The sequence below is a fragment of the Perognathus longimembris genome, chromosome 17 (assembly GCF_023159225.1).
Source record: "Perognathus longimembris pacificus isolate PPM17 chromosome 17, ASM2315922v1, whole genome shotgun sequence".
NCBI lineage: Eukaryota > Metazoa > Chordata > Mammalia > Rodentia > Heteromyidae > Perognathus > Perognathus longimembris.
Window position 1 is genome coordinate 42,254,784 of NC_063177.1, and position 25,734 is coordinate 42,280,517.

At 44.0% G+C, this 25,734-nt stretch overlaps 1 protein-coding gene across 1 annotated transcript; it reads right to left on the reverse strand.

Moving 5' to 3' along the window:
• Positions 1 to 3,933: 3,933 nt before the first annotated feature.
• Positions 3,934 to 25,115, reverse strand: Gosr2 (golgi SNAP receptor complex member 2). The gene is made up of 6 exons (XM_048367286.1): positions 24,996 to 25,115; positions 16,033 to 16,097; positions 14,373 to 14,481; positions 13,426 to 13,558; positions 10,100 to 10,240; positions 3,934 to 6,435 (listed from the first exon to the last, which is right to left on the reverse strand). The coding sequence occupies exons 1-6, from the start codon at positions 25,022 to 25,024 to the stop codon at positions 6,274 to 6,276; spliced, it is 639 nt and encodes a 212-aa protein (XP_048223243.1). The 5' UTR covers positions 25,025 to 25,115; the 3' UTR covers positions 3,934 to 6,273.
• Positions 25,116 to 25,734: the final 619 nt, after the last annotated feature.

The window sequence follows — 25,734 nt, forward strand, 5'->3', positions numbered from 1 at the left end:
CATTTATTCCAAGGTGTTTTTTCTTTCATTTTTAATTTAAGGAGGTGGCTTCAGCTCCCCTTCCGGCATTCAGCGCTTGGGGCTGCCTGCCAACTCTGGAACCCCTCACTGAGGAAAGAGGCAGAAAAAGAAATGGCTTCTACAACCTAGTCACCATGGATCACAAATGAGTCACCTCCTCCCTGCATATAGCAACGAGAATTTAACAGGCACCCGGGAGAACAGGGCGTTATCTCCATGGCTTTATCTTTCCATTTCTACAACAACCTGTTGAGATCCTGGGCAGTGTGATTTATTCTGCCCTCCTACAGAGGTATCCACTCCCTGGGCCCATGCCCGGGCCCTGGACTCAGGAAGCCCTTAGCAGGGGTGCAGAAAAGCACCAGGGGATGGAGGGAGGTGAGTGGAGTTGGACGATGACTTCTATCCAAGTAGCACCAAATTGCCAAGGGTAGGAGAATGGAACTGCTTCCCTTCTGCACAGGCCAGGTCTGCTCGTCTGAATTAACCACTCACCAAAGACTCAGCTCTGTGTCAGACTTCTTGGCCTTCTGAGCCAGTTCTTCCGTGGTCTCTGATCTGACTCAAGGAAGCTGTGAGCCACCCCAGTGATGGGTCAGCATCCCTGTGACTGCCCCCACTGTCTTCAGCAACTAATGGCTGATTAAAGCTTCCTAACTCCCACAGGTCATGCGCCGTGCCCTTCCTCTCGGCCTTTCCCACTCTTCCTCTCCTCCAAACTCAGTAGACATCCATCGCCTCTCTGGAAAGCCCCTCCTAGTCACTGCTCATGACAGCCACATCCAGCCATCATCCCTGAATCCTCATTACTTGTCATCTGGCTGTCTGACATGAACTGGGCCAGTTAAATGGGATCAACACTTGACACCTGGAAACTCTATCAAAATCTCAAAGGCCAGGCTCTGCCCCAGAGTAAATAGCTCAGAACCTTTGGGGAGAACCCAAATCAAGACTTTTTTCTTAATTCTTCTAGGATTCCAGGAAGTAGCCAAGGCTGAGAATCACTGCTTCAGATCTCTGGAGGCTGCCACAAATACAAGATGGTCTGGGCTTCGTGCTCACTTGGAAAGGGCCATGGGACAGGTGCCCTGCTGTAAGAGGAAAGCTGAGGCGGAGAGTATGTTACAGGTGGCTGCTGCCAGCAAGCTGGGGCTGGAAGCCGGGCTCTAATGTGTGTCTAGGCTCTTAGGGCCATTCCATAATCCCTGCAAAAACCCCTGCATCCCTTCTGGGGGGCTGGGTACCTGCTGTGTTCTGGAATTGAGCACTGAAGGACTGTCCAGGGCTGTGACTTACTCTCTTTCCTATCCTGAGCCCAATCAGGCCTCTACCAGCCCTCCAGGGGGAGCCTCCATGTCCTGCACACCCCAAAAGAGGGGCCATGAGATTGCACTAGTGCACTAATGGGAGTTGGCTTCAGAGGCTAAGTCCCCTCCCCTCAGTGCCCTGCATCAGTCATGACTTTAGCTTATTTAGGGTGGCCAACATCCTGTCTACTCCAAACTGAGAGGGCTGTAAGACTTCAGGTTTAAAACCCAGAAAAGACATTCACTGTCTTAAACTCCCTCCGATCTGGCTGCATCTCTTCCCTTTGACTTTACCCATTACCGTTACCAAAGGCCTATGAGTCTATGGCCCACAGCAGCAGCTGCCTTGAATTTTCTGGCTTCCTTCAAGCCTGGTCCAAGTATCTTTGCTGGACCATGACACCACTTCTAAGTCTGTTAACCTGCTTGGGCTGTGCCCAAGCGCCTTCCCAGTGGCCACTGAGCCAACAGTTCCCACCCGGTGCAAGAGGCAGGGGCGCTACACTTTCCTGAGGAATGATCACCACTCCTCAGGAAGGACTGTCCTAGGGGCCCAGGGTGCGGGCAGGGTTCATGATGGTGACATGGGATTGTGGGGACTGAGTGAGACACAGGCCAAAGAAAACATCATGTACCAAGTGCAGCTACGCAAGTGTGGCAGTCAGGATGCATGAAGCCTTGGGTAGGGCAGGGCAGAGAGGACTGGGAGGTGCGCTGGGTGGGCAGGGAAGGGCTGGCTTGTCACACCACAGAGTTTCAATAGCAGACAGGGCCGCATCAAACAGTGAGGGGCAACCACTGGGCCAAGACCTGACTTCTCTCCATGCCAGATGGAGAATTAATTTCCACCCCACCCCAGAAGGCACTGAGCAAGGGCTTTCCAATGCAGCTGGAGGGAAGTGACTGGCCATGGCCCTGCCCTTGGGATGGTCTTGTCTGCTCTAGGCCATACACATTATAATCATCCAGCCGACGCATGATGCTCAGGCCGCAACCTTGAAAGTTAATAGATCAAGATAAAATACTCTCATGTGAGTATTTCTAGAAGTTCCCAAGGGGGTCCTGAGGTAGCCTGATGTAGAGGGACAGGAATGAGGTGGATAGGGGCTGTCACAGAGGTTCTGTGATAACTGCACTTGGTGGGCTAAGCACTGGACAGATTTACACACACACACACACACACACACACACACACACACACACACACACACTGTCCTAGTCTAAGTCCCTCCTTTCCCATGTGCCACAGGAAAGGAAAGAACACCAGACATGGGAAGAATAACCACCACATTGAGAAATATTTTCCAGGTTTGTTTGTAGTGTGTCTTCCTGCAGAGGGAAGGCAAATCCTAGATCTAGCTGGGGATTCTAAAGTCATTCTGACCACACTTAGAACTCCAGGACTAGCCCAGAGCCATTGTTCTGCAAGAAAACTTTGATCTAAAGGGAACCCTGCAAAATCAAGAGTGGGGACTATGGACAGACCAGCCATAGGTGGTGCTGTGTCTCCCCCTGGTGACAAGATATGAGTATATTCCCACCCTCCACTTGAAGGTGCTCCAAATGCTTTCCCCTTGCCTTTCAATTAGTTTGAGAATCCATAACCTGTGGAATGGCCTGCAATAAATGTCTAAGGGTTCTGCAATAGATGCTGGTAGGCCTCCATGGTCCTATATCTCTGGCTGGCCTCCACCAGCACAGCATCTCCAGGGCTGAGGGGGGTGGGGCAGTGTGATGGGGTGGTGGTGAGAGGCTGACTGGCACAGAGCATGGGCTATGGTCTAGCCAGATAAGGAAGGGCTGGCTTCCCTATGAGGCCTTCAGAGTCACTAAAGCTCAATTCCCTTGTCTGCATAAAAGGAGTCATACAGGACCTAACTCAGAGGGTTTGGGAAAGTTAATGAGGGAGCAGGGAGGAAAAACTGCCTGACAACTATGCAGAAGCCAACCTGGTCTTTAAACACAGGTGAAACATACATACATACACACACACACACACACACACACACACACACACACTTGGCAATAACATCTCACACTTCTGCTGTAGCTTCTGGACCCAAGGCTACAGGAAGGATTTCCTAGGGTGTGTGCTGGGCTTTAAGACTTGCATTTGAGTTTCTTTTCCATGCTGACATCCTGCTGTGATTTGACTTGTAGTCCTCATTTTGTATTTCACTATTTTAGTTATTTCCTTATCTTTACTGAAAAGTTTCCCTGTGGGGCTGGGTATGGAATACAGAGCCTGTGAGTATCAGGCAAGAACCCTACCACTGAGCTACAGCTACAGCCCCTAGTTATTCCCCACAAATACATGCTGAGCTACTTCTGGATATATTTCCTAAAGCTAGCATCTATGATTAAGACAAAAGCCTTCTGTCTAAAAGACAGTGGCTCCAAAATATGCACATTACAAATTACTTTAGAGTCTTAAAAAAAAATGTTCCAACTTAGGTCTGGGTAGGCCCAGGAATCTATAATTTCAGGTTTCTCGGCTACTTTTGAAGCAGCCACCCTGCCCTGGCCTCAGAGAGAGCCTCTTGCTTGGACACAAGAGAGGAGGAATTGGTCATAACAGTGACTATCAAATGCTTTCACAAAGTAATTTTCTAAATAAAATAAATCTTGACTTTATTTAGTTGGTGTTTTGAAAACATTAAGTGTTCACCCAATTTGCAAATTAAACCCATCTAAATTCTAACAAGGCAAGAACTTAGGGGGAAAATCTAAAAAATTGAGACTGTTCACTTGGTCTTTTGAATTTCACTTTTCTTAAAGTGGCCGGACCTGGAGTACATGTCCACTTAAGAGAGAAAGTTCGAGTTCCTCTTGGCAACCCACCTGTTTCAAAACCATAAAAGCCACACCTAACTCTTGCTCCCAACAACAGAGGCTGCCTGCTTGGGTTTCCAGGTTAGAACTCATCCATGTCCACTAGAGGGCACTCCCTCCCCAGTTGCACACAGGACAGGGCACATTCACAGGGCAAAGGGCACAACGGGAAGGTAGGCATGTGACAATAGCAGCCTTAGTGTCTCCAGAAAGACTGTCTGCTGCTTCCTAGCCCCTAACTCCACACATTTTTCTCCAAAGCAGGGAGATCTCGGGTTCTGAGGGTATAGCACAAAGGTTCATCAGCCAAAGATCACTATTAAAGGGGCTAGGAGGGTGGTCTGCCTTAGAGTTCAAATCCAAATGGCTCCACTGCAATCCAAAGTGTGCTGTCCTGGAAAGATCTTCAGGTGCCCAGGTAACAGGAGGACCATGTCTGTACAGTCTAAAAACTCCATTTATGGCCCATCAAGAACTCTGTGCTGGGCATGATAAAATCTTCCAAGTATTCCTCCCCAAAGTCAGATTAGTCTAAAGATGTTGCCCAGGGCCATGATCTCCACTCTGCAGGGCTGTGAATCCCTTTTTAGGAGACAGAGATTCTTCCTTCCTGGACATCTAGGGCCCATTTGGCCCAAAGGGATAGAAGTGATGGATATCACATCAGAAATAAGAAATTAGTACTTAGGTTAAAAATCTGTGGCAGTTAAGAAAATTCACCAGAGGACCTATGCCACAGATGTGTAAGAAGAGACTGATATTGCTACAGCACACAAGGGAGGTGGAATGAAATGCATAGCAGGGGGAGGAGGGACAAAACAGAAGACAGTTCAAGCAATGAGGGACAAAGACAGGAGTACATGGGGCAAGATACTGAAAGGCAGCGTTAATACTGATCAGTTTTCCAGTTCTAGAAAAAGGAGTGCTATTTTGTCCTACCACAAGTCTACTGAGCTTAGGGGATGGTAGGGCAGGCAGGACAATACTGTCTTTCTGATACTTTCAGCAATTAGTCACATTAGATGGACTTCAAGATAGACTGGCTTTCCAATAAATCCCCCAACACACTATTACATGGGTGTGACCTTAATCAAAGCCTGACAGAGAAAGAAAAAGGTCCCAGTTCCATGGCATCCACCATAGGGAGAGCTCCAGAATGGCCTATGCCAGCGAAGCAGACTGGGGGAACTGATGGGTGCCAATGTAGTCCAAGGAGAAGCTGAAAAACTACAGATGCAACTGGTTGGTCCCTAAGCCTTCACTCACTGCTCTTCTTAAGTGGCAAGGAAAGATCTACTGAAGCCTGGGCACCAACCTCAAGTCTCTGGATCCTAAGAGCTGACCATTCATTCTAGTGATGACTAGAAACAAGCAGTGACTTGGGCCTTTCTCCAGACACTGAATACTCCCAGACATCAACACTGGCCTTACCTCAGGAAGGACACGTATCCAACAAGCATAGCGTGGAAAGGCTCATACACCATCGGCATCAGCTCCAATGTCTGCTTCCCCCAGCTGAGTAGCAGCTTCCAGGGAAGGATGATGAGTGTTAGTAGTTAGTCATCTACAGCTCATTGCTTTAAGCAAGGGTGGGAGTGGAGGTAGGGGGAGACTGGGGTAGTGGCTAGAAGCAAGTATAGAAACTGATCAACCCCAGCAGATGCAGGGAAAAAAAGGTCTTTTTCCCTTTCTTCCTGCCTGTGCTCCAGCCCATCCATGAGGACTCTGATGCTGGGGGATGATGAGATGAGCAGTTCAGCATGTATGCTTCACAGTGGAAGCCTTCCACGGTGGGCTGCAATGGTGTGACAAAGCCCCCACAGCCATCCTCCCCTCCCCCATGGAGAGAGAGCTGGACAACAGAGACTCCTTCTGTTTCCTGAGCACCGTGCATCTTGGTGGCACTAGCTCCTCTTCCAGGAGGTCACAGCAAACAGAGCAGGTTTGAAACTGGGTCACAATTATACCCAAGTGGTCTTCACAGTTAAGGCAGGCATACATTGAAAAGGCCCTTCCTCTCCCTCACACGCACGCACACACACACACACACACACACACACTCTTGCACTCTCTCACACAGTGGGAGCATTGTTCAGCACTGGGCGAGGCTGCCTCATGTCAGGTACTGCACCACAAGGAACATGATGGCGCAGGTGAGCAGCATCCCTCCGATCATCAAGTACTTGTCCTGGAAGGCCCTCTTCTCAATGAGCCGCATCACCGTGTTAGACAAGCCCAGCATGTTGGCAATGTCAAGGATCTTCTTCTGAGTCCCCTGGAGCAAGAAAGAAGAAGAAAAAAAATCCATCAACCCACATTGCCAAGAGTAAATGTGGGGCTTTACCAATGACATTGTCAAGGTCATGTCCAGAGCACAGAGAAAGCAACACCCAAGCCAGATCAATTGGTTTTGATCTAGGTACCAGGGCAATGGAATGGGGAAAGAAAAGCCTGCTCCACAGCGATGCTGGAACAACTAACTACAAAGTAAGTTACCACACAGATACATCATATACGTACATATATGCTTCATATGGCTTATGTGTGTAAAAATGAAACTTGGTTCATATTATATATAAAAATTCAAGATGGATCACAGAATTAAACATAAAAGCTAAAATTACAATAAAGCTTCTGGGGGGGGGGCATCTAAAAGTTGGAAATAGTTCAGGTATCCTTTAACCAGGAGATGAGCTAACCAGTTAAGGAGTTGGGCACAATGGCTCATGCCTCTTATCCTTGCTACTATGAGGTTGAGATCTGGAGTGATGTAGTTTGAGACATGCCCCATAAAAATTTCATGAGACTCCTTCTTAACCAATAAAAAAAAAAATCTGAGCACAGTGGTATGCACCCAGCTAATAGCAAGTGTAAATAGGAAGATTATGGTTCAGGCCAGCCTGAGCAAAAAAAAGTGAGATTCTATTTTTTAAAAAAAGCAACAAAGCAAAAAGAGCTAGAAGCACGGTTCACGTGGTACAGCACTTGCCCTAGTAAGCAAGAAGCCCTAAGATCAAACCCAGCCCAGAAAAAATAGAAAATCAATTATGCCATGTGGGCTTAACAGAATACTGTTTGTCCATAAAAAGGATCTCAGTTGGGCACTGGTGGCTTACACCTGTAATCCTAGCTATTCAAGAGGCTAAGATCTGAGGATTATGGTTTGAAGCCAGCCAGGGCAGGAAAGTCTGTGACTCTTACCTCCATTTAACCACCAAAAATCCCAAAACATACATAATACATATGACCTCATTATTGTAAGTTATCCACATGTGATAACAAGAATAACCTTTAAAACATAGAAGGAGAAGCTACATACAAAACAGAGGTAGGAAATACAGTTCAATTACAGGCAAAGCTAATTTGTGGTAAAACAAATAAGAAGTGGTTGCCTGGGAGAGGCAGGTAGTTTAACTACAAGGGGCAAAGATATCTTCAGGGCTTATGAAAGCTCAGTGCTTTTGTTTAAATTCACTGCACTATACATATAAGATCTATATACCTCACTGGATATAAATGACACTCAATCAACAAATTTAACATTAACGTGCTTTATATTTTTAAAAGGTCACATAAAAAAAAAGTTCTCCTCAGTTTCCTAGTTCCAATAATCTTGACACTAACTTATTTGCTTTGCAGAATTTATCTTTGGGGATTCTACTTAGTGCAATGTGTAGGCCAAAGTCCTTATTTACAAGTGGGAAAAGAAGGAAAGAGAAATATAACAGACAGCAACACAATGACCTAAGCCCCTTCCATAAATGTCATTACCTATTATCAAAACAAAGCCAATAGCCCAAACCTCCAACCTGGCCTTCATTGTGAAAGCATGTTCCATTTCTTATCATGTAACAAATGTCAGGGAGTGCAGAGGAGATCCCACGTCACTTTAGACACACATTACCCAGTGTACTGGGATGGATGGATCTAGCTTAAGCCCCCAAGCTCCCTTTCTTAAGTGAACACACATTACCAAGCTACTGAGAAAAGAAGCTGAGGAGGGAGAACAGGAGGCATCATGGACAATATTCTGCCCAGACAAGGATTAACAAGAGAGACCTCAAGGGCTGGGGGTGTGGCTCAGCGGGACAGCACTTGCTTGGCCTGTGCAAGGCCCTGACCCTGGATACAATCCCTAGTACCACAAAAAAAAAAAAAAAAAAAATTATAAGGAGAGATCTCATCAAACTTGTCTGTCAGAGGACACCAGAAGTGCTTTTTTCATGACGGTGATGGTGAATAACAAAATCTTGGGAAAAAATTCTGACTTATGCTTAAAGTGCAGATTTCATCACTGTATGAGGTTCACACATCAAGTATGAAAGGGAGCGTACATTTTAAAGACTATAACTACTTTCAGCCATTAATGGGTCGAAATCAGGGCACTTTGTTCAGTTCAGTTCCTTCATGCCTTTTACTGTGCTACTTTCAAATAATTTAGGCAGAAAATTCCCTGGCAGGTAGAGGGCATCAAGAAGCAAAAGACAGGCAGTAGTGGGTGAGCAGAGGTTAAGTAAGGTAAAATTCTCCAGGTTCAACCCTAACTACCCAGACAAGCTTCCAGCATGTCACGTTGGTTGTAGAAGGTGCACAAACTTCCCAGGAATGCCAGAAGCTAACACCTGCTATACCCCAGCAGCTGTGCATTAGTATCACAAGGAATCCTGTCCTAATGGCTTGACTCTTTTTCTGAGCTATGGAAAGGAGAGGAGTTTTCTAGAGAAAGTCCAGGCCAGTCAACACATATCCATTTAGAGTATTGCAGTGGCTGTTACAAAAGGGGAGCACCCTTTCAGGCCATCTGACATGCTGCAACTGTCAGCAGAAGGCAAGTGTCCCTGAAGTCTGCCTGACACTCTCCTGGGGGAAAACACAAGGGGCTATTCAGAAACGCACTGGAGCCCTGTGGAGCTGACAGGCAAAATGTGGTCCAATAAAAACTAAGATAAACTCGTGCTTCCCAGTGACTATTTCTCACAGCTCAATAGCTGGAGTGCTTCATTCCTGAGGACCACACCCTGATAACAGGCAAAACCTACACCCCATCAAGGCTGACACAGGAAAAGGGCTGAGGCTGAAACATTGTGACTGACATCAGAATCTACACAATGTTCCTATAAACCACTCCCAGGGGGCCAGTCCTGAGCAGTCCCGATGGGATGGGGCTTTTCAGAATACCTGTGGCTAAAGAATGAAGAGTCCACTGGCTGCTGATGGCTCACACCTGTAATCCTAGCTACTCAGGAAACTGAGAGCTGAGGATCAGATTTAAAGTCAGCCCAAGCAGGAAAGTCCGTGAGAGTCTTATCTCCAATAAACTACTCAGGAAAAGCTGGAAGTGGCGCCTGGCTCAAGCAGTAGAATGCTAGCCCTAAGTACAATAAAGCTCAGGAACAGTGTCTAGGCCCTAGGTTCAAGCCCCAGTACTGGCAAATAAAAAAAGAGTGGAGAGTCACAGGGGTCACTGCCACATGCTCCACAAGCTATCTGGTAGAGCTTAGACTTGTAGACTTGTCAACTTCAAGCAAACTCCACCCATGGGGAGTCAGGACTGCATACAAGAAGACCCCAGATGACTGCAGTCCACAGCTGGGATCCTAAGGGGGGGCTCCCTTAGAGCACTGCCATGTCTTTATTCTCATGGGAGTGGATTCTATAATAGAACTTCTCAGTCTGCTACTGCTTCCCTACTGTCGTAGCAAGTCAATCGCATGTATGGTTGCAAATGAGGAAAGACCTGGCTACCAAGCTGCCACTTCATGGCTATAGTCTTACAATAATTCAACTCCAACAGAAAAGTTTACACACTCAAAAGGTCTGCCTCACCATCATAATAACACCATCTGGGAACACGTAATCGAAATGCAAATGCAGGTTTCAAACTACTGGAGGATGTCAAAATAAGACACCTCCTCTCTGCTCCCCAGTAGGGACCCCACCTTCAAGGTCAGTCTCTGGGCCCTCAGTCCCTCCAGAATACTGTGCCCGCCTCCAATGAGGTCATCCATGCCGTGGTGAATGTTCTGAAGGGAGGAGTTAAACTGCAGTGATTCATCCATGGGTATGGTGGTGTCAGAGTCCTATGAAAGAAACAGGCACTTGATTAACTTGGCTTACTGGTCAGGTCCTGGAGTGCCACTGTATCGACTGCTCTGCCTTCTAGCCAAGGCCAAGCCACAACAGCCAGAGGAAACGATCCAAGAATCAGAGAACTCAATGGGGAAGAGAAATCAAAAGTACAAGGAAAGTACAAGGAAAAGTACAAGGAGGAAATTTCTCAGAACTGTCACTCTCCAAATAAGTTCTGCTACACAAGCACTGTTTGAGTTCTATGTCTGTATCATTTCCCCACCAAGGAAAAGCTATTCCTTCAAGATCTCACTCTTTGTTTCCTAAAGGCTTCTCTGAGTCCTCATAAAGACAGCTGTTCCAAATGTTCCTTTACTTGGCTTCCCAGTAATGCAGTATTAAATGTTTGCTTTTGTTCTTTAGCTATTTTATCTGTAGCTTATCCCTCCGATTAGACTGAGACTAAGGATCAAAGGAATCATGCTTTCTACTGAAGGCCTAAGGGTGTTCAAGATGGAAATAACACTCCTGAGCAGTCAAGAAAAGTTTGCTAAAGAAACAAATCGGAGAGGGGGAGTACAGGTTGAGTAGTCCTTATTTGAAATACCTGGACCCAAAAGTGTCTCAAATTTCAGTTTTTCAGGTGGAAGACCATCACACAGACTTTACCAGATGAGCAACCCTAATCTAAAAACCTAACATCCAAAACATTCCTTTGAACTTTAGAGCATTTTGGATTTGGGAATTTCAGAGTAAGGATGTCCAACCTGTACTTACACATGATAGGCACATTACCCTAAATCATTCAAACCCGACTCTATGAGGTAAGTACTCTAATCCTCTTGCCATTTTACATGTAAAGGAAATGAGGCCTAAGAACATATAGCTGATAAGAAGTCCAGCCAGGGGCAGTGGCTCAAGCCTAGCCACTTTGAAGGCAGAGATCTCGGCACTGTGGTTCAAGGCCAACCAGCTGTAGGGGAAACACAGTGGCTGAGCATAGTGGAACACACCTGTCATCCTCAGTGACATAGGGAGGCACAAGTAGGAGGACCACAGCCTAAGCCTTCGGTTAAAGCAGGACCTTACCTTAAAAATAACCAATGTGAAAAGGGGTTGGAGGTGTGGCTCAGATTGCAGAGTGCCTGCTTAGCAAGTTCAAGGCCCTGAGTTCAAACCCAGTACTACCAAAAGGAAAAAGAAGTCCAGCGGGCAGGAATCCCAGAACTGAGTGCAGAGCCTGCTCTCTTAATCATGCCACAAGAAGAAACATCAAGTCCAATTCTGGTGACTACGTTCACACTGGAAGGGGACTGTACAGGGGCCACTCATCGCCAGCTGCAACATGGCTCTCTTCTTGTCTCCTGAAGTACAAAATCCTGACAAGAGTGCTGTAGACACCAAAACCCAGCTTTCACTGGCACAGAGAGGTTAACACTCCTTTTCCTTTTCTCTGCTGCTCAAGTTTATCTTTCACGAAAACATTTTCAACTGTCCCTGCTAACACTGTAGAGCTTCAAAGGAAGAGTCAGGTTTGTTAATATTCTCATGCTGTGAGAACAGCTAGTGCAGTGGGTCAAAACATTCTAGTGTTTAAGAAAGTCATGTGCTGGGAGTGTGGATCAAGTAAAAGAGTACCTACCTAGCGAGCCCTAAGTTCAAAGCCACAATCCCACCAGGAGGAAAATAAAAAAGATTGTCAGGCCCAGTGGTATATAGTGGTAATCTCAGTTACTCAGGAGGCAGAGATCAGTAGGATGGAGATTCAAAGAAAGCCAGTACAAAAAAGTTAATAAGACTTCATCTCAACAAATAAGGCATACCTGTGATCTGAGCTAGGGAGGAGATATAGGTAGGAAGACAGAGGTCCAAGGCTGGCCCTAAGTAAAAACTGGAGACCCTACAAAAATAAATAAATAAAAAGGCAAAAATGGACTGGTGGTGAGGCTGAGGTGATAAAGTGCCTGCTTAGCAAGCACAAGGCCCCCCACTTCAAACCTCAGTACTTCAGGATTACAAAAAAATACAATAAAAAAATCAATAAAAGCCATCTCTTCATTTATCTGAGAATTTAAATGTAAAAGGCATATTTACAAATGCCTTTTATATTCAAATCTGTCTTACCTCCTACCTGAAAATTTAGTATAACTCCAAAGGGCAAAATGACCAGGAAGAAGTTTCATTGGCAAATCAGCATTTCTTAAGGGTTTACCAGATGCACAGCATCACATCAGGGTGGTAAGCAGCAAAATAATCCTGAGAGATCATCCCTGTCTAACAAGTGCCGAATGCAACACGGGAACTATCAAAAGTCCATGCAATATCTTTTATGTCTTATGGTGCATTACTTGTGTGAATTGTTAATCCTGACCTGACTGCTTGCTCTTGGAGAAACAAAAACTACACAGGCCTGTTCTGAAGCACTCAGGGAAACATACTGCAACTTATCAATGGAGCAACAAGAACTGTACATCTGCAAAGCAGGGCATGATGTGAATCCTAATGACAAGCTTACAAAGCTAGTACAGCTTTAGAAAAGTAACCCTTCAGCAAGAAATAATTGTCAAAAATCACCTCATTTGTGGTACATCACTATACAGACCAGCATATTCTATACCCATTAGGAAATGGTCCTACTGAGACTAGACTGATACTATGGCTTCTAATGAATCAAACATGCAAACAGGCCATTTTCAAACAAACTCAAGTCTCGCAGTCCATCAAACACTAAACATCTGTTAACAAATTCCTCCAAATTGCTGCTCAGACTAGGAGCAAAAACATTTTAATGCATCTGCCACTGGAACCACACACAGGCAGCGCAAGGGCAACTGCCTGGAGGCAGCTTTGAGGAGCTGCCGGCTCCACAAACGGTCTACATTCTAATCATCTGTCTCTATCTGATCACAAAAACATTTCGACCATGTGAACTTCCACCTCTACATCAGACCAGTCGAACCAGGTAATTTTCACCTCTGCCCATTCCCTCAATTTAACTGCTTCCTCTTCAGACTTTGCATTGAAAGGAGAAATTCCTTGTCTAGGTCTAGTCTCAGTGGCAATGCACAAAGTTCCCTGTCATTTCCAGTTGGTCTCCTCCTCAACAGCTGGCTTGAGGCACCCTCCTCAAGGGCGAAGCTCAGCAACCAGCACTCAGCCCTGCCAGTGCCTGCTGACCTGGCTGGAGCCTGCTTACATTAGTGGTAAAGGTGCGAGACAGAAGCTCCTCTCGCTGTCTTTCCTGCTGTTCCCTGGCATAGCGCCGGTGCTGGAAGTTTCTGAGAGCAGTCTGAAGGTGCTGGACATCATATTTCAACTGGTCCACACGACTAGAATTAATAGAAAGAGAAATTAAGTTCCAGGAATCCAGGGTGGCACAATTAGAGGCAGGCAGGCTTTGAATTCGGGAAAGAAGATGTTTATCCATGATGTTTAAAGTAGCTCATGGTTCAAGTGGATAAATCCCAGCAGCTGTACTTAAATATCTGGTCTAATTCTAGGTGCATGCCAGTGAGCAGGTAACAGGAAGCAGATCTGATGAACCTGTTCTGACCTTTGATGGATTCTATCAACTCTCCTGGAAGAAGCCCAAGGGCACCTTTGAAGTAAAGCCATCAATAAAGTTTCATAAAACTTTCAGTGGCAGGAGTTGGGGGTGGAGGTGGTGAGGGTGGTTTCATTTTAATTTTATGGAGTATCAAATATTAGATCAGTATTTCATTATAAATAGACTGATTGAAGTGATTAAAAGCATAATTTCATCTCCACCCAAGAAGAACCAAATGGGAACCCAACAGCAGAGCCAAATTCCCTGGCAGTATTAGGCTTCAAATGACCAGGAGTCTGGTCAGACAAACAGAACTGGAGGCAAATTTGCAAAGTGACACCACAGAGGATAGAAAGGAATTGCAGGCTTCTAAGGCACATACCTTGCAGGGCTTTTGGGGTTTGAGGAGGTATTCAGGATACTGCCTTCTTGGAAAAAGCGGGGGGGGGGGGGGGGGGGGCGGGGGGATCCTTGCAAAGTCTTAAGTTTTTCAATTTGTACACAGATATTTTAGAATAATCCATTGATTTTGCTAGGAGAAAGGCCTGCCTCAAAAAGCCTGGGGTATCAGAGCCAGGTCAGAGGTTAGCACTCACAGTTTGGCATTCTGCCTTTTATTAGGGGGCTCCTTGCTTGACAAAATCTCCAGACGTTCTAGTCGGCTGAATATCTGGTCTATGCTTGCTTGAATTTCATTTTCTACCACTGCACAAAAGAGAAAAAAAGAATAATTGCTGGAAAAGAGATGGTGAACTTAAGTTAGAAGGACAAATCAAACTTTTTTCATATCCAATAAACTAAAGACCATGTATTTCAAAAGGAGAGGAATATACACACAAATGAATGGGAAAAAGTATACTATATATATATATATACTATATGTATGTATATAAATGTATATATACATATACTATGCATATATACTATAAAGTATACTATGTTTCAGGTATGTATGTATACACGTGTATTACACATGTACATATTACACGTGTGCATATACATAGCTACATGTTACTAGTTTTTTTTATAAGCTGACAGTAACTCTGTAGAAATAAATTTCCTGCTTATAAAATGATCATTTAAATGTTGCCCAAATGAAAATTTTAACCTAAATTTTCTGATATTGATTGGTCTCAGGTACAGATTACATGTGCTTCGTAAAGAATCAACTGAATTCCCTCTAATAATGAAGTTTTTAAAAAAAAGTAAAAAGGAATAAGGAGATTAGTATAGAACGATAGAAACAAATTTCTTCAAGGCTTTCTATAAGAATGGGTGGGCTAAGTTGGAGTTCTAAAAATAGACCAAATATCAATAGGAAAGACACGGGGAAGAATCCACAGAGGTAAAAAGATGCAAGTCATTTTCCTTATCCCTTTTGATAACATAGTCAAAATGACCTCTTTCCACTTCTAATCAAGTTAACCATGAGATTGTTGGGAAGGAAAACAAAGTCCAACAGACAGAAATGGAACTATGCGCTGAAGACAGTAACTAGCAGCATTCTGCCCCACCAAAAAGTGACAGCAAGTGGCTCTGCCCCTTTCTAGGCCTTTGCACCTGTCTCCAACACAGTTAAGATGAGCAGGCTGTGGGGTACAGAGCCAAGGGCAGAGATGCTTTTGGAGTTGTGAAAGGAGATAAAGAAACAGAAATGTCCCTGGCAAGAGCCAGGCAGTGGTGACAAAAGCTTCTGTGGAGTCCATACAGCTGACTCAGAAAAAGAGGCTCTCCTTGGAACAGATTATATATATGCACATATATATGTATGTGTGTACATATGTGTGTATGTAAATGAATAAAATGTGCATGCTTCTCAAAAGAAAAGATGGTGTGGGAACGAAACTAATTAATATTGCTATTCATTTCTGAATAATCCTCCTAAAAAAACCAGAGTTCTCAGCTCAGAAGAAGCAGCCAATTCCAGTTAAACATCTCTGAATTTTTATGGACTGCATTCCTCTAAGGGCTCAGTAATTAGATTAAGACAGATGAAGAAAAGGACCTCCATTCTCATAGGGCCATGTCAGGTTGAGTGGAGGGGTAATGGGGGATAAGACTTGTGGGATTCCAGAAGGCACAATCAGGGAAATCAGTGACTTTGCCATGGGTTTTTTTTGTCTGCCTGGCCCCCCCAACAAAACTCATTCCACACAGAATCATTAAGCCCCCAGGGCAGAAAGCAGGCAGGAAACCCAGCCCATTAGCACTGTGTCATCAGAGAAAGGACTCTGGTCTCCATAGTTAATTACTCACAGTGTACAGACTGCTTGTCAGCCGTCTCCAGGCGTCCCATGTGAGACTGGATCTCGTGGACCTGCCTATCAAAGGAAGAGGGAGGAAATGAGTGAGACAGAAATAATCAGCAGCACTTCAGTTAGGAAAGATAATTTTTCTGATGCCAACATATAACTGATTTAAATTGACAGCACTCTGAACCATGAAATTTGTATGTGGTGCTTTAGGCCACCCATTTTGGCATGATTTCTAGTATCTGAATGTTAACATTAATAATACTACTGGACAGGCAGCATTTAGTGACTGCTTACTGTATTCAAGACACTGCTAAGTCAATAACCCCGTGAGGAAAGTACTATCATCATTCTCATTTTATAAATAAAACAACTGAAACCCAGAAAGGTTATGTAACTTGTTCAAGGTCACACAAGTGATAAACCTCAACTAGGATCCAGCCAATCCCACCCTCTGTTCTATGACCCAATGTGCTGAGCACTGGTCTGTACTAGCAAGTGTCAAAGGGCAAAGGAGATATAATCCCTGTCCTTGAGAAACAATGTAATTAGGAATGACAGGCCAGATAGACCTGAAAAAGCCCTGAGAAGATTTACGAGAAAAACCAACACACATAAGTATAAACAAATAGAAAGCTGAGCAGCTGTGTGCAGTGGTGTGAAGCAAATGAAGGGCAGAGGCCGAGAAAGCGTAAACTGGAAAGTGTTGTGGATAGAGGGATAGTGAGCATCACTTTGAAGAAGGGAGATGGAATTTAATGAAGGGATAGGAAAACAATATGTAAAAGACATGAGGGATGTCATATAGATTAACTAGCAGGCAGATCTAATTGAAGGAGAGGCTGGATTAGACAACCAGGTGGAGGTAACCAACCATCCCGGGGAAGGCCCTGAAAGACAGGGATCTCTGGTTTGGTAGACATCTTTTCTGGCAATAGGAGGGGGCTGCCATCTTATTTGGAAAAGCAGCATGGTCTCTAACATCACAGGCCCCAGAGCATCCTGTGGAGGCTTCCAGGGGCCTGGCCAAGGTCACCCTTGGCCCCAATAATGTCTCCTGATGATTATAGTCTCTCCAAATTAGTGTCTGTACAAAGTAGGTTTCATCTCCACCTCTGGGGGTACAGGTCAGCAATCCTCCTCCATCATGAACACTACATTTAACAATGCTAGCCAGGAGCCTACATTTAGTTTCAGGTTGCCTCTTTTTTTTTTTTAACCAGTCCTGGGGCTTGTACTCAGGGCCTGAGCACTGCCCCTGGCTTCTTTTTGCTCAGGGCTAGCACTCTACTTCTTGAGACGCAGCACCACTTCCGGCTTTTTCTGTTTTTGTGGTGCTGAAGAATCGAACCCAGGGCTTCCTGCAAGCAAGGCAAGCACTCTACTGCTAAGCCATATTCCCAGCCCAGCCTCTAGTCTTTTCCAGGGCTTCCCTGTGGCTTCTAAGAAGGTAGGGCAACTGTCTGAGAGCTTCCCAGAGTACTCCTAGGCAGGACTTAGGGCTCCTAGAAACAACTGGAAATCACTACCAGAGTCCAAGCCAGACAGCTGCCTTGGTGGGTCTAGGACAATTTGGCATGGGGGGGCGGGGCAAGGGGGATAAGAAGGAGGCTGGTGTTGGTCAGTTTCAGACAAGCACATGTGGAACACTTCGGTCAGGGTACCACGGGAATAAGCTACAGAGAGGACTGATGGAAAGGGAAATTAGGACTTTACTGAAGATCTAGATATAGGCAGGGGCTGGGAAAATGGCCTAGTGGCAAGAGTGCTCGCCTCGTATACATAAAGCTCTGGGTTCGATTACTCAGCACCACATACATAGAGAAGGCCAAAAGAGGCACAGTGGCTCAAGTGGCAGAGTGCTAGCTTTGAGCAAAAAGAAGCTAGGGACAGTGCTCAGGCCCTGAGTCCAAGTGCCAGGACTGGCAAAAATAAATAAACAAATAAATAAATAAAATAAAACTTTCATTCTTAGATATAGGCAGCAAGGTAAATTGCAATGGTGATTTAATAAAACAAGCGGGAAAGTTAGTGGCATTGTCAGCAAGACAGGACCAGAAAAGGGGGAAAGGGAGCAAAAAATTGCCAAGACAACTATGAAGATGTATGTGCAATCTCACCTGCTATTAAGACTTATAAGAAAGACATAATAATTAAAGCAATAACACTGAGGGGACAAATGGCAATGATAGACAAACCATAACCCTGACCCCACAAGCCCAGAAGCAGGCACACATGTTTGGGGACTTGGGGATTTGGAAAAGAATGGATTGACAGCTTAGGTTAGTGTCCATATGGAAAACAAGACACTTCATATAAAACACACACAGAGACAGACGGAGGAAGGAAGGGATAGGCTCAAAGTGATTTAAAACCTCATTATGAAGTAAGTACAAAATGGGCTCAGGTTAAGGGATTTCTTACATAAGTCAAAAACGAAAAAATACTCTCCAATCACATAATCAATGACTGATAAGTTTGACTACATTAATTTAAAAAACAAAAACTATTTTACCTCAAAGGCATCATAGAAAATAAGAGATAGTACAGACTAGACAATATCTATAGCAGGAAACAAGATTGATATCCAGAGTATATACATAACTGCTACAAATCAATAAGAAAAGTGAAGGTTTTTTTTTAAATGCCAAAGGCCAAATGACAGGAAAAAAGTTGGGTGTAGTGTGCACACCTATAATCCTAAGAGACTAAGGAAGGAGAATGAAGCAGGTTTCAGACCAGCCTGGCTGACAAAATACAAAATACAAGAACAGGTGATCAAGAGAATGAGGATCAGGTCAGGTTGAATAAAAAGGTTCATGAGACTCCATCTCAATCAGTGGCTGGGCAAGGTGGCATACACCTGTCATCCCAAGCTGAAGGAACTAGAGTGGCTGGTCTAGACAGTGTATACCGGTCATCCCAACACAACAGGAGGATTCCAATTCAGGCCTATCCAGGCATAGAACATGACCCCATCTTGAAAATAACCAACATAAAAAGGGGTTGGTGAAGTGGGTTGGCTTAGGTGACAGAGAACCTGCTTTGCAAGCACAAGGCACTAAGTGTAACCCTCCCCACCCAAAAAAGAAAGAAAATCCAAATGTCCAATAAATGTATGTTACTGTACCAGTGACTCAATAAATCCAAGTTAAAAACCATTGCACCCAGCAGGCTGCCCATTTATTTAAAGCTTGAGAAACACAGGCACTGAGATGGGCAGGGTAAAACACAACTCTTTTATATGGCTGGCAGGATTACAAACTGATTAAACACTTTTTTCCTGGGCTGTCCTCAAACTATGATCCTCTTGATCTCTGCCTCCCAAGTATGTGGGATCAGAGGCATGAGCCACCATTCTGGAACTTACTGCGATTTTACGCGTATCCTGTGCTGATCTTATATAGGGAATGTTATATAACTCTGGACACATGTGCCACAGATTTCCTAAATCCTAACAGAAATCTTAATTCCCTTTGTCCTTAAGGGCTTTAGATAACACTAAGTGAACGAAGAGGAGGAGGAGGAGGAGGAGGAGGGGGAGGGGGAGGAGGAGGAGGAGGAGGAGGAGGAGGAGGAGGAGGAGGAGGAAGAGGAGGAGGAGGAGGAGGAAGAGGAGGAGGAGGAGGAGGAGGAGGAGGAGGAGGAGGAGGAGGAGAAGAGAGGACAGTAATTCAAGTGTTCATCAAGAAGGGAATTAGTAAGTAAACAGTTTAATTAAAACATACTTCAGATTAAATTTTAAAAACCAAATGTATTTTTTGTTTTGTTTTTTTGCCAGTCCTGGGACTTGAACTCAGGGCCTGAGCACTGTCCCTGGCTTCTTTTTGCTCAAGGCTAGCACTCTAACCTTTAAGACACAGCGCCACTTCCAGCTTTGTCTGTTTATGTGGTGCTGAGGAATCGAACCCAGGGCTTCATGTATAGGAGGGGAGCACTCTACCACTAGGCCATATTCCCAGCCCAAAGCCAAATATATTTTATCAACATAGACAATGAGAATCTTTAGGATAATATTAAAATTAAAAATTACACCTGTATCTTTTCTGGTAAAATTTAAAACACATAAAACAGTAGACATACAGCTTATGAATTCAATACAGGAATAAAAAGAATCAGGAGGGTAGCCATCTCTGGGGCTGCTTGAGAGATAATAGGTTTAGAAACATTTTTAATTCAGCTTTTGTGTCTAAATGAATAACCTAAAGCATGTATATGAATATGAGTTCTTAACATGGATATTTTCTATTATTACATTTGAAAAACTTTTTTTTTAAATGAATAGGTTTCTCTAGATGGAGTCAATGGCTGAATGAGGATTATCACTCACATATTCATTCATTCATGAGGATTATCATCTACTCATTAATTCATACATTCAACAAATTATAAAACCAAAATGGTCCAAGGGAAAGTGGGCAATGAACCCACAGTAAATCTACGTTCATCTTAAAAGGCAGTGGTAGTCTACGGCCATACCACCCTGAACGCGCCCGATCTCGTCTTGAAAGGCAGTGGTTGAGTCTCACGAGATATATGCCTTGATGAAACTATGTAGTGTGGGATTCGTGGCAAGCTAAATAAAACAAGAAAGGGCTTTGCATTCCTGTGGAAAAAACAAGGTCTTTGCAGCGGATACATTTGTGGTTTTCTCATTCTAGGTTTTCCCCAAAGCACCAACCTTCTCTTCCTTCTTGGTCGTTCATTGTATTACAAAATATTTTTTTCTCTAAATGAAATTATTACAGGTGGTCTCCAGAGCACAGCTAGTGGAAAGTTGTCTAACTGTGGGGACCAAAAGGGAGAGAGCCTGGGCTCTACCGGAGGAGACACACAGTCACATGTTTGAGTCATCATTACTGAAGACATTATTAGCCCCGTAAATTTCTTGCTTAATATTTTTCGATTTCTGATTTGAATGGTTCTTATTTTAAAGCCACCTTCTGTGGGTATTTCATTTTGAAAGGCATTATAGTTTGTATATTTAACAGTAAGGGGGGAAAATGTAACCAAAATTGTATTCTTTCTCTGTATACATTGGTACTTGAAGATTCCTTTAAAAAATTACAAAAAAAAAAACCCAGCCCTTTTCGTACTTAATTCTTCATTTTATGTCAGTGATCTTTCTAATTCAAAAGCTGTGTTATTTTTCTGAGTACCATGCATGGGGGTTAAGATGATATTAAAGTTTTCAATTAAAAAAAAAAAAAAGAAAGGGCTTTGTTCCTTGCTGATGTTGCTGACCCTTAGTGGAGTTCCTGAACCTAGAACAATCATAAACTATTCCTCCAAGAAAAGAGAAAAAAAAATGAGCCCCTGGATATTTAAGCACAGGGTACGTAGACTGCCTTGCATCTCATTGAATCTTCTTGCTCAAGTCAGACTTGGAGTGGAAGATCTCATTTCAAGACTTAAATTCCGTGAGGATAGCAGGACAGGTGACAATAATATCTAAGAACATTCTTCTGCCAGATTTATTCCACAATTTTTTAAGACATTGAAAGGAAACATTACCCACTTTTCCCATTCAATTTCTATTTGCTCTGAATGAATAGAGAAGATACAGTCAATCATCACATTTCATGCTGAGAAGAAATAAATGCAAACAACAGAGCAAGTATGAATGGCATGGTAGGGGCTACTGATATGCCAAGTGGAAAATCTATTTCCAATTGAACTGGGAATTCAGATAACACACTTACAGTCAATAAGGAACAAGTGACACCCAAGTAGGACTTGGGAGTGTGAACCTGAGAAAAACAAGCCTTTGCCCTGTCTAGAAGGGGGTCCACTTTGGCCTTGGGTGAATGTTCCACCAAGCAGAAAGCCTGAAGGATGTGAGCAAGGGACATTGTTACTGTTTTGCTGGGGTTTGTTACTGTTTTTGCAGTACTGGGTTTGAACACCGGGCCTCACAACTAGCTCACCAGGTATTCTATTACTAAGCCATGTCTCCAAGCCTTGCTGTTGCTATTTAAAAAAAAAAAAAAGGAAAAGAAAAGAAAAAAAGGTCTACAGAAGATGTAGGAAGAATGTTAAATAGAACTATTTAGATGAAAATAATTTGAATGATACTAGTCAGTGCCAGTGGCTCATACCTGTAATCCTAGATACTCAGGCTGAGGCCTAAAGGATTACAGCTTGAAGTCAGCCTGGGTAGAAAAGTTTGTGAGATTCCATCTCCAATTAACCAATAAAATACTAGGCTAGAGCTATGGTTCAGGCAGTAGAGTACCAACTATGAGCAAGAAATCCAAGTGAGGGCTGGGGATATGACCTAGTGGCAAGAGTGCTTGCCTCGCATACATGAAGCTCTGGGTTCGATTCCCCAGCATGACATATACAGAAAACAGCCAGAAGTGGCGCTGTGGCTCAAGTGGCAGAATGCTAGCCTTGAGCAAAAAGAAGCCAGAGACATGGCGAATGGAATTCAAGCTCAGTACCAGTGTGAAGAAGGTTAATGAAACTCACCAGCCCAGGCTACTTGGAAACTGAAGCAAGAGGATTATGAGTTTCACTGGCCTGGGCCTCAACACAGACCCTGCCTTTATTTCATGAGAATGAAAAACAGAAAAAGGAAACCGCAAGGGCCTGGATTTGACCTCCAGCACCACAAGATAAAAAGAAAAAGGGATTTGCAAATGTGGGCACCTCCATAACCACTGTAATCTCAAAAACAGAAGTCTGCCTATTATCTCCTTGGTGCAGTTCATCTTAATGAAAACCATTTGAGTAAAAAGTTGTTTCCACCTTTTTTCTCTCATTTATTGTGCAAGGAATTCAGAAGTCTCTGAGATCCATAACTTTAAAACAATTTAATGCTACTCCATTTTCATGGACATGACAAGAGATAACAAAATGGGCTCAAGGTTCCAATAAGATAATAAGTTCCACTACTGTCATTCAGCAACTAACAGATGAACTTCAAGGCACTACTACACCCACATGCCTGGCTACTATAAAAGATCTGTTCTTTCTTTTCCAAATGACTCAGATTAGTTTTGTCCAAGCCTCTTCCTATAATTTTTGTATTATCAGGACCCACGGCATAAAAATAAATTCCATTATCAATTTCAAGGTAGTTTTTCTCTCTTTTCTTTACCCACTCAATTCCAACACTTCGTTGTCAAAGCAAGAAGAACTTAATTAACTTAGTGTTGTTCCTAGTGTTCCAAAGCATTGCTTTTCTTGTGAATTCACTGTTTTATTTCATTGTCAGGTCTTAGAAAGTGTTTGTTCTAATCAGATTAAACCTACTACCAAGCACCACTGAATCAAACAGTAATCCTAACAAATCAGGAGGCTGACATATAAGGATCACAGGCTCTCAGATTCTTATTTCCAATTAACCACCAGAAAACCAGAAGTGGAGCTGTGACTCAAGTACTTAAGAGTGCTAGCCTTGAGCAAAACAAACTAACTCAGGGACAGCACCCAGGCACTGAGTTCAAGCTGTAAGACTGGTATGCATGCATACACACATCTACAGCATCCAACTGAAAGTTTTATGAACAGGACAGGTGAACTCATGCTTGTAGTCCCAGCTACTATGGAGAATCAGGATTTACAGCCAGCCTGAACAAAAAGTGAAACTCCATCTCAACAAATAGCCATATATGATGGTTTTCACACTATATAATCCAAGCTACAAGAAAGGCCATAGGTAGGATTGAAGTCTGAGGCTAGCATCAGGCAACCACATACACACACATACACACACACAACCTTATGTGTGTATATATATGTATGTATATATATATAAGCTTTGAAAGCTTTGAAAACTGGGCCTAAAATAGATACTTACAAACCAGCATTTATAACACCATTATTCCCAATAGCCAAAGGAAGTAATGCAAGTGTCCATCAATGGATAAATGGATAATTCATAACATGGCCTATAATATACAACAGAATATTCATTCAGAAAGAGGTGAAATCCTGGTACATAGATGACCTTGAAAACATTATGCTCACTGAAATAAGCCAGACACAAAAGGGCAAATATTGTATGATTCCACTTACAAAAGTATCTAGGATTGGAACAAGAAAGTAGAACATTACTGATAAGGCAGGCTCTGGGTAGGAAGAATGTACAATTACTGTTCAGAAAGTACAAAGTTTCTATTTAGGATGATGACAAGGTTCTGGAAATGGATAGTGGTTATGTGAGTGTGGCTTTTGCTTTCGTTTAGTTTTCTTTTTTGTGGTACTTGAACTTGCTAGGTGCTCTGTCACTTGAGCCAGGTTTCCAGCCCATTGAGTTTTGAAGTACTTAATGGTTAAAGTGGTCAGTGGTGTGCAATCTACATCTCACCAAAATAAAAAAGAAAGCAAATCACAAGGAAAATAAGATGGTAAGAATACTTATTACTATACCCAACTAGCTATCAAATCCCCAAACAAAGGACAATGTGAATAAAGAATACACCAAAGAACTTTAGTTAGAAAAGCTAAGCCAAAGATCGATGTCAATTTCCCCAAAGGTATATGATTAACAATCACAGTGGGTGCTATCTATATAACTTCTTTGTATCATCAGACATGATCTTTAATATATAACAAAGCAGAATAAAAATGCCTTTTTCGTACTCCTCCTGACCATGCAACAATACAGTGCACCCCTGTGGACCAGGACTCGCTGTGTCTCCTCACAAACCTGGAGTACCGAGCTGGCAGGTGCTGAACCAAGTACTACACTTGTGAGTGATACTTTCCTTTCAATGCAGTCTACGAAGCAGGTAATCACAGCTGCCAGAAGCCAGAAGCCATTCGGCCTCACGTCCTCAGACCCCAGGCCGAAGCAACTAGTCTGTGGGCAACTAGTCTGGGCATCCTGTCAAGAGTTGAAAGCTTCTGAGGGCCCAGATGGAAGGACTCGACCTCTAACATGGAGGCCAGCCGAGACCCCAGCCTCGCGGGCTGGCCTCGCCTGGCCTAGGACCCTCCCGCTCCCCGGCGCTCCCTCACTTGTGCGTTTGTTGGTACAGCGGCTCCATGTCGCCGGCCGCGCCGGATCCCGGCTCCGACTTCCTCGGAACACGTCCTCACAGATTAGCTTCCGGCTTCCGGTTTCGGACTTCCGGCTTCCGGTTTCAGGACCTTTCCGCCTGCCCACCAGGGCGTCCGCAAGCGCGCCTGACTGGGAGAGGTCGTGAAACCCCGGAGGAGAGGAGCGGGAAACAAGAGCAGGAAAAGAAGGATAGGTGTAGCTCAAGGTTTGACCCCACACAGGACGAGGGGTGTAGGATTTTCGCAGAATCCCAGCTTCAGAATCGAATCAGGAATTGGAAAGGACAGTCGCTGCTGGGGGGGCGAGGGTAACTGGTGTTGGGTGTTGGGTCCTCAGAGCAAATTGTCAGGCCCACCTGCAGGTTCTTTTTGACTGGTTTGGTTTTGAACCGTGTAATTTGGGATCTTGAGAGAGCTCTTCTCTGGGAGCTCGCTTCTACTGTCTTCAGTTTGTCAGCTCGCCTGCCTGCCCATCTTCCTTCCCCCCTTTCCATCCAATAAACCCATGTCAATGAATGGTGATGATGGATTCCTGTATGATGGATTTCTCCTGCCCCTCGCCCCCCAAGAGATCATGTTCACATTCTAGAAAGGGAAACAAGATGGATATACATACATTCTACATGCCACAAGGTCCCAAGAAATCCCAAGAGAATGAGCTGAGCTGGGGTTGCCCTGCCGTAGGAGAGTCATGCCC

Excerpts from the sequence above, each read along its gene's own strand:
- Gosr2 (XM_048367286.1), bottom strand. The coding sequence starts at position 25,024 with ATGGAGCCGCTGTACCAACAAACGCACAA. Across the intron at positions 14,482-16,032 it reads TGACAAGCAGTCTGTACACT|TGGTAGAAAATGAAATTCAA; the intron begins GTGAGTAATTAA and ends TCTTTTGTGCAG. Across the intron at positions 10,241-13,425 it reads CTCGCACCTTTACCACTAAT|GACTCTGACACCACCATACC; the intron begins GTAAGCAGGCTC and ends TTTCTTTCATAG.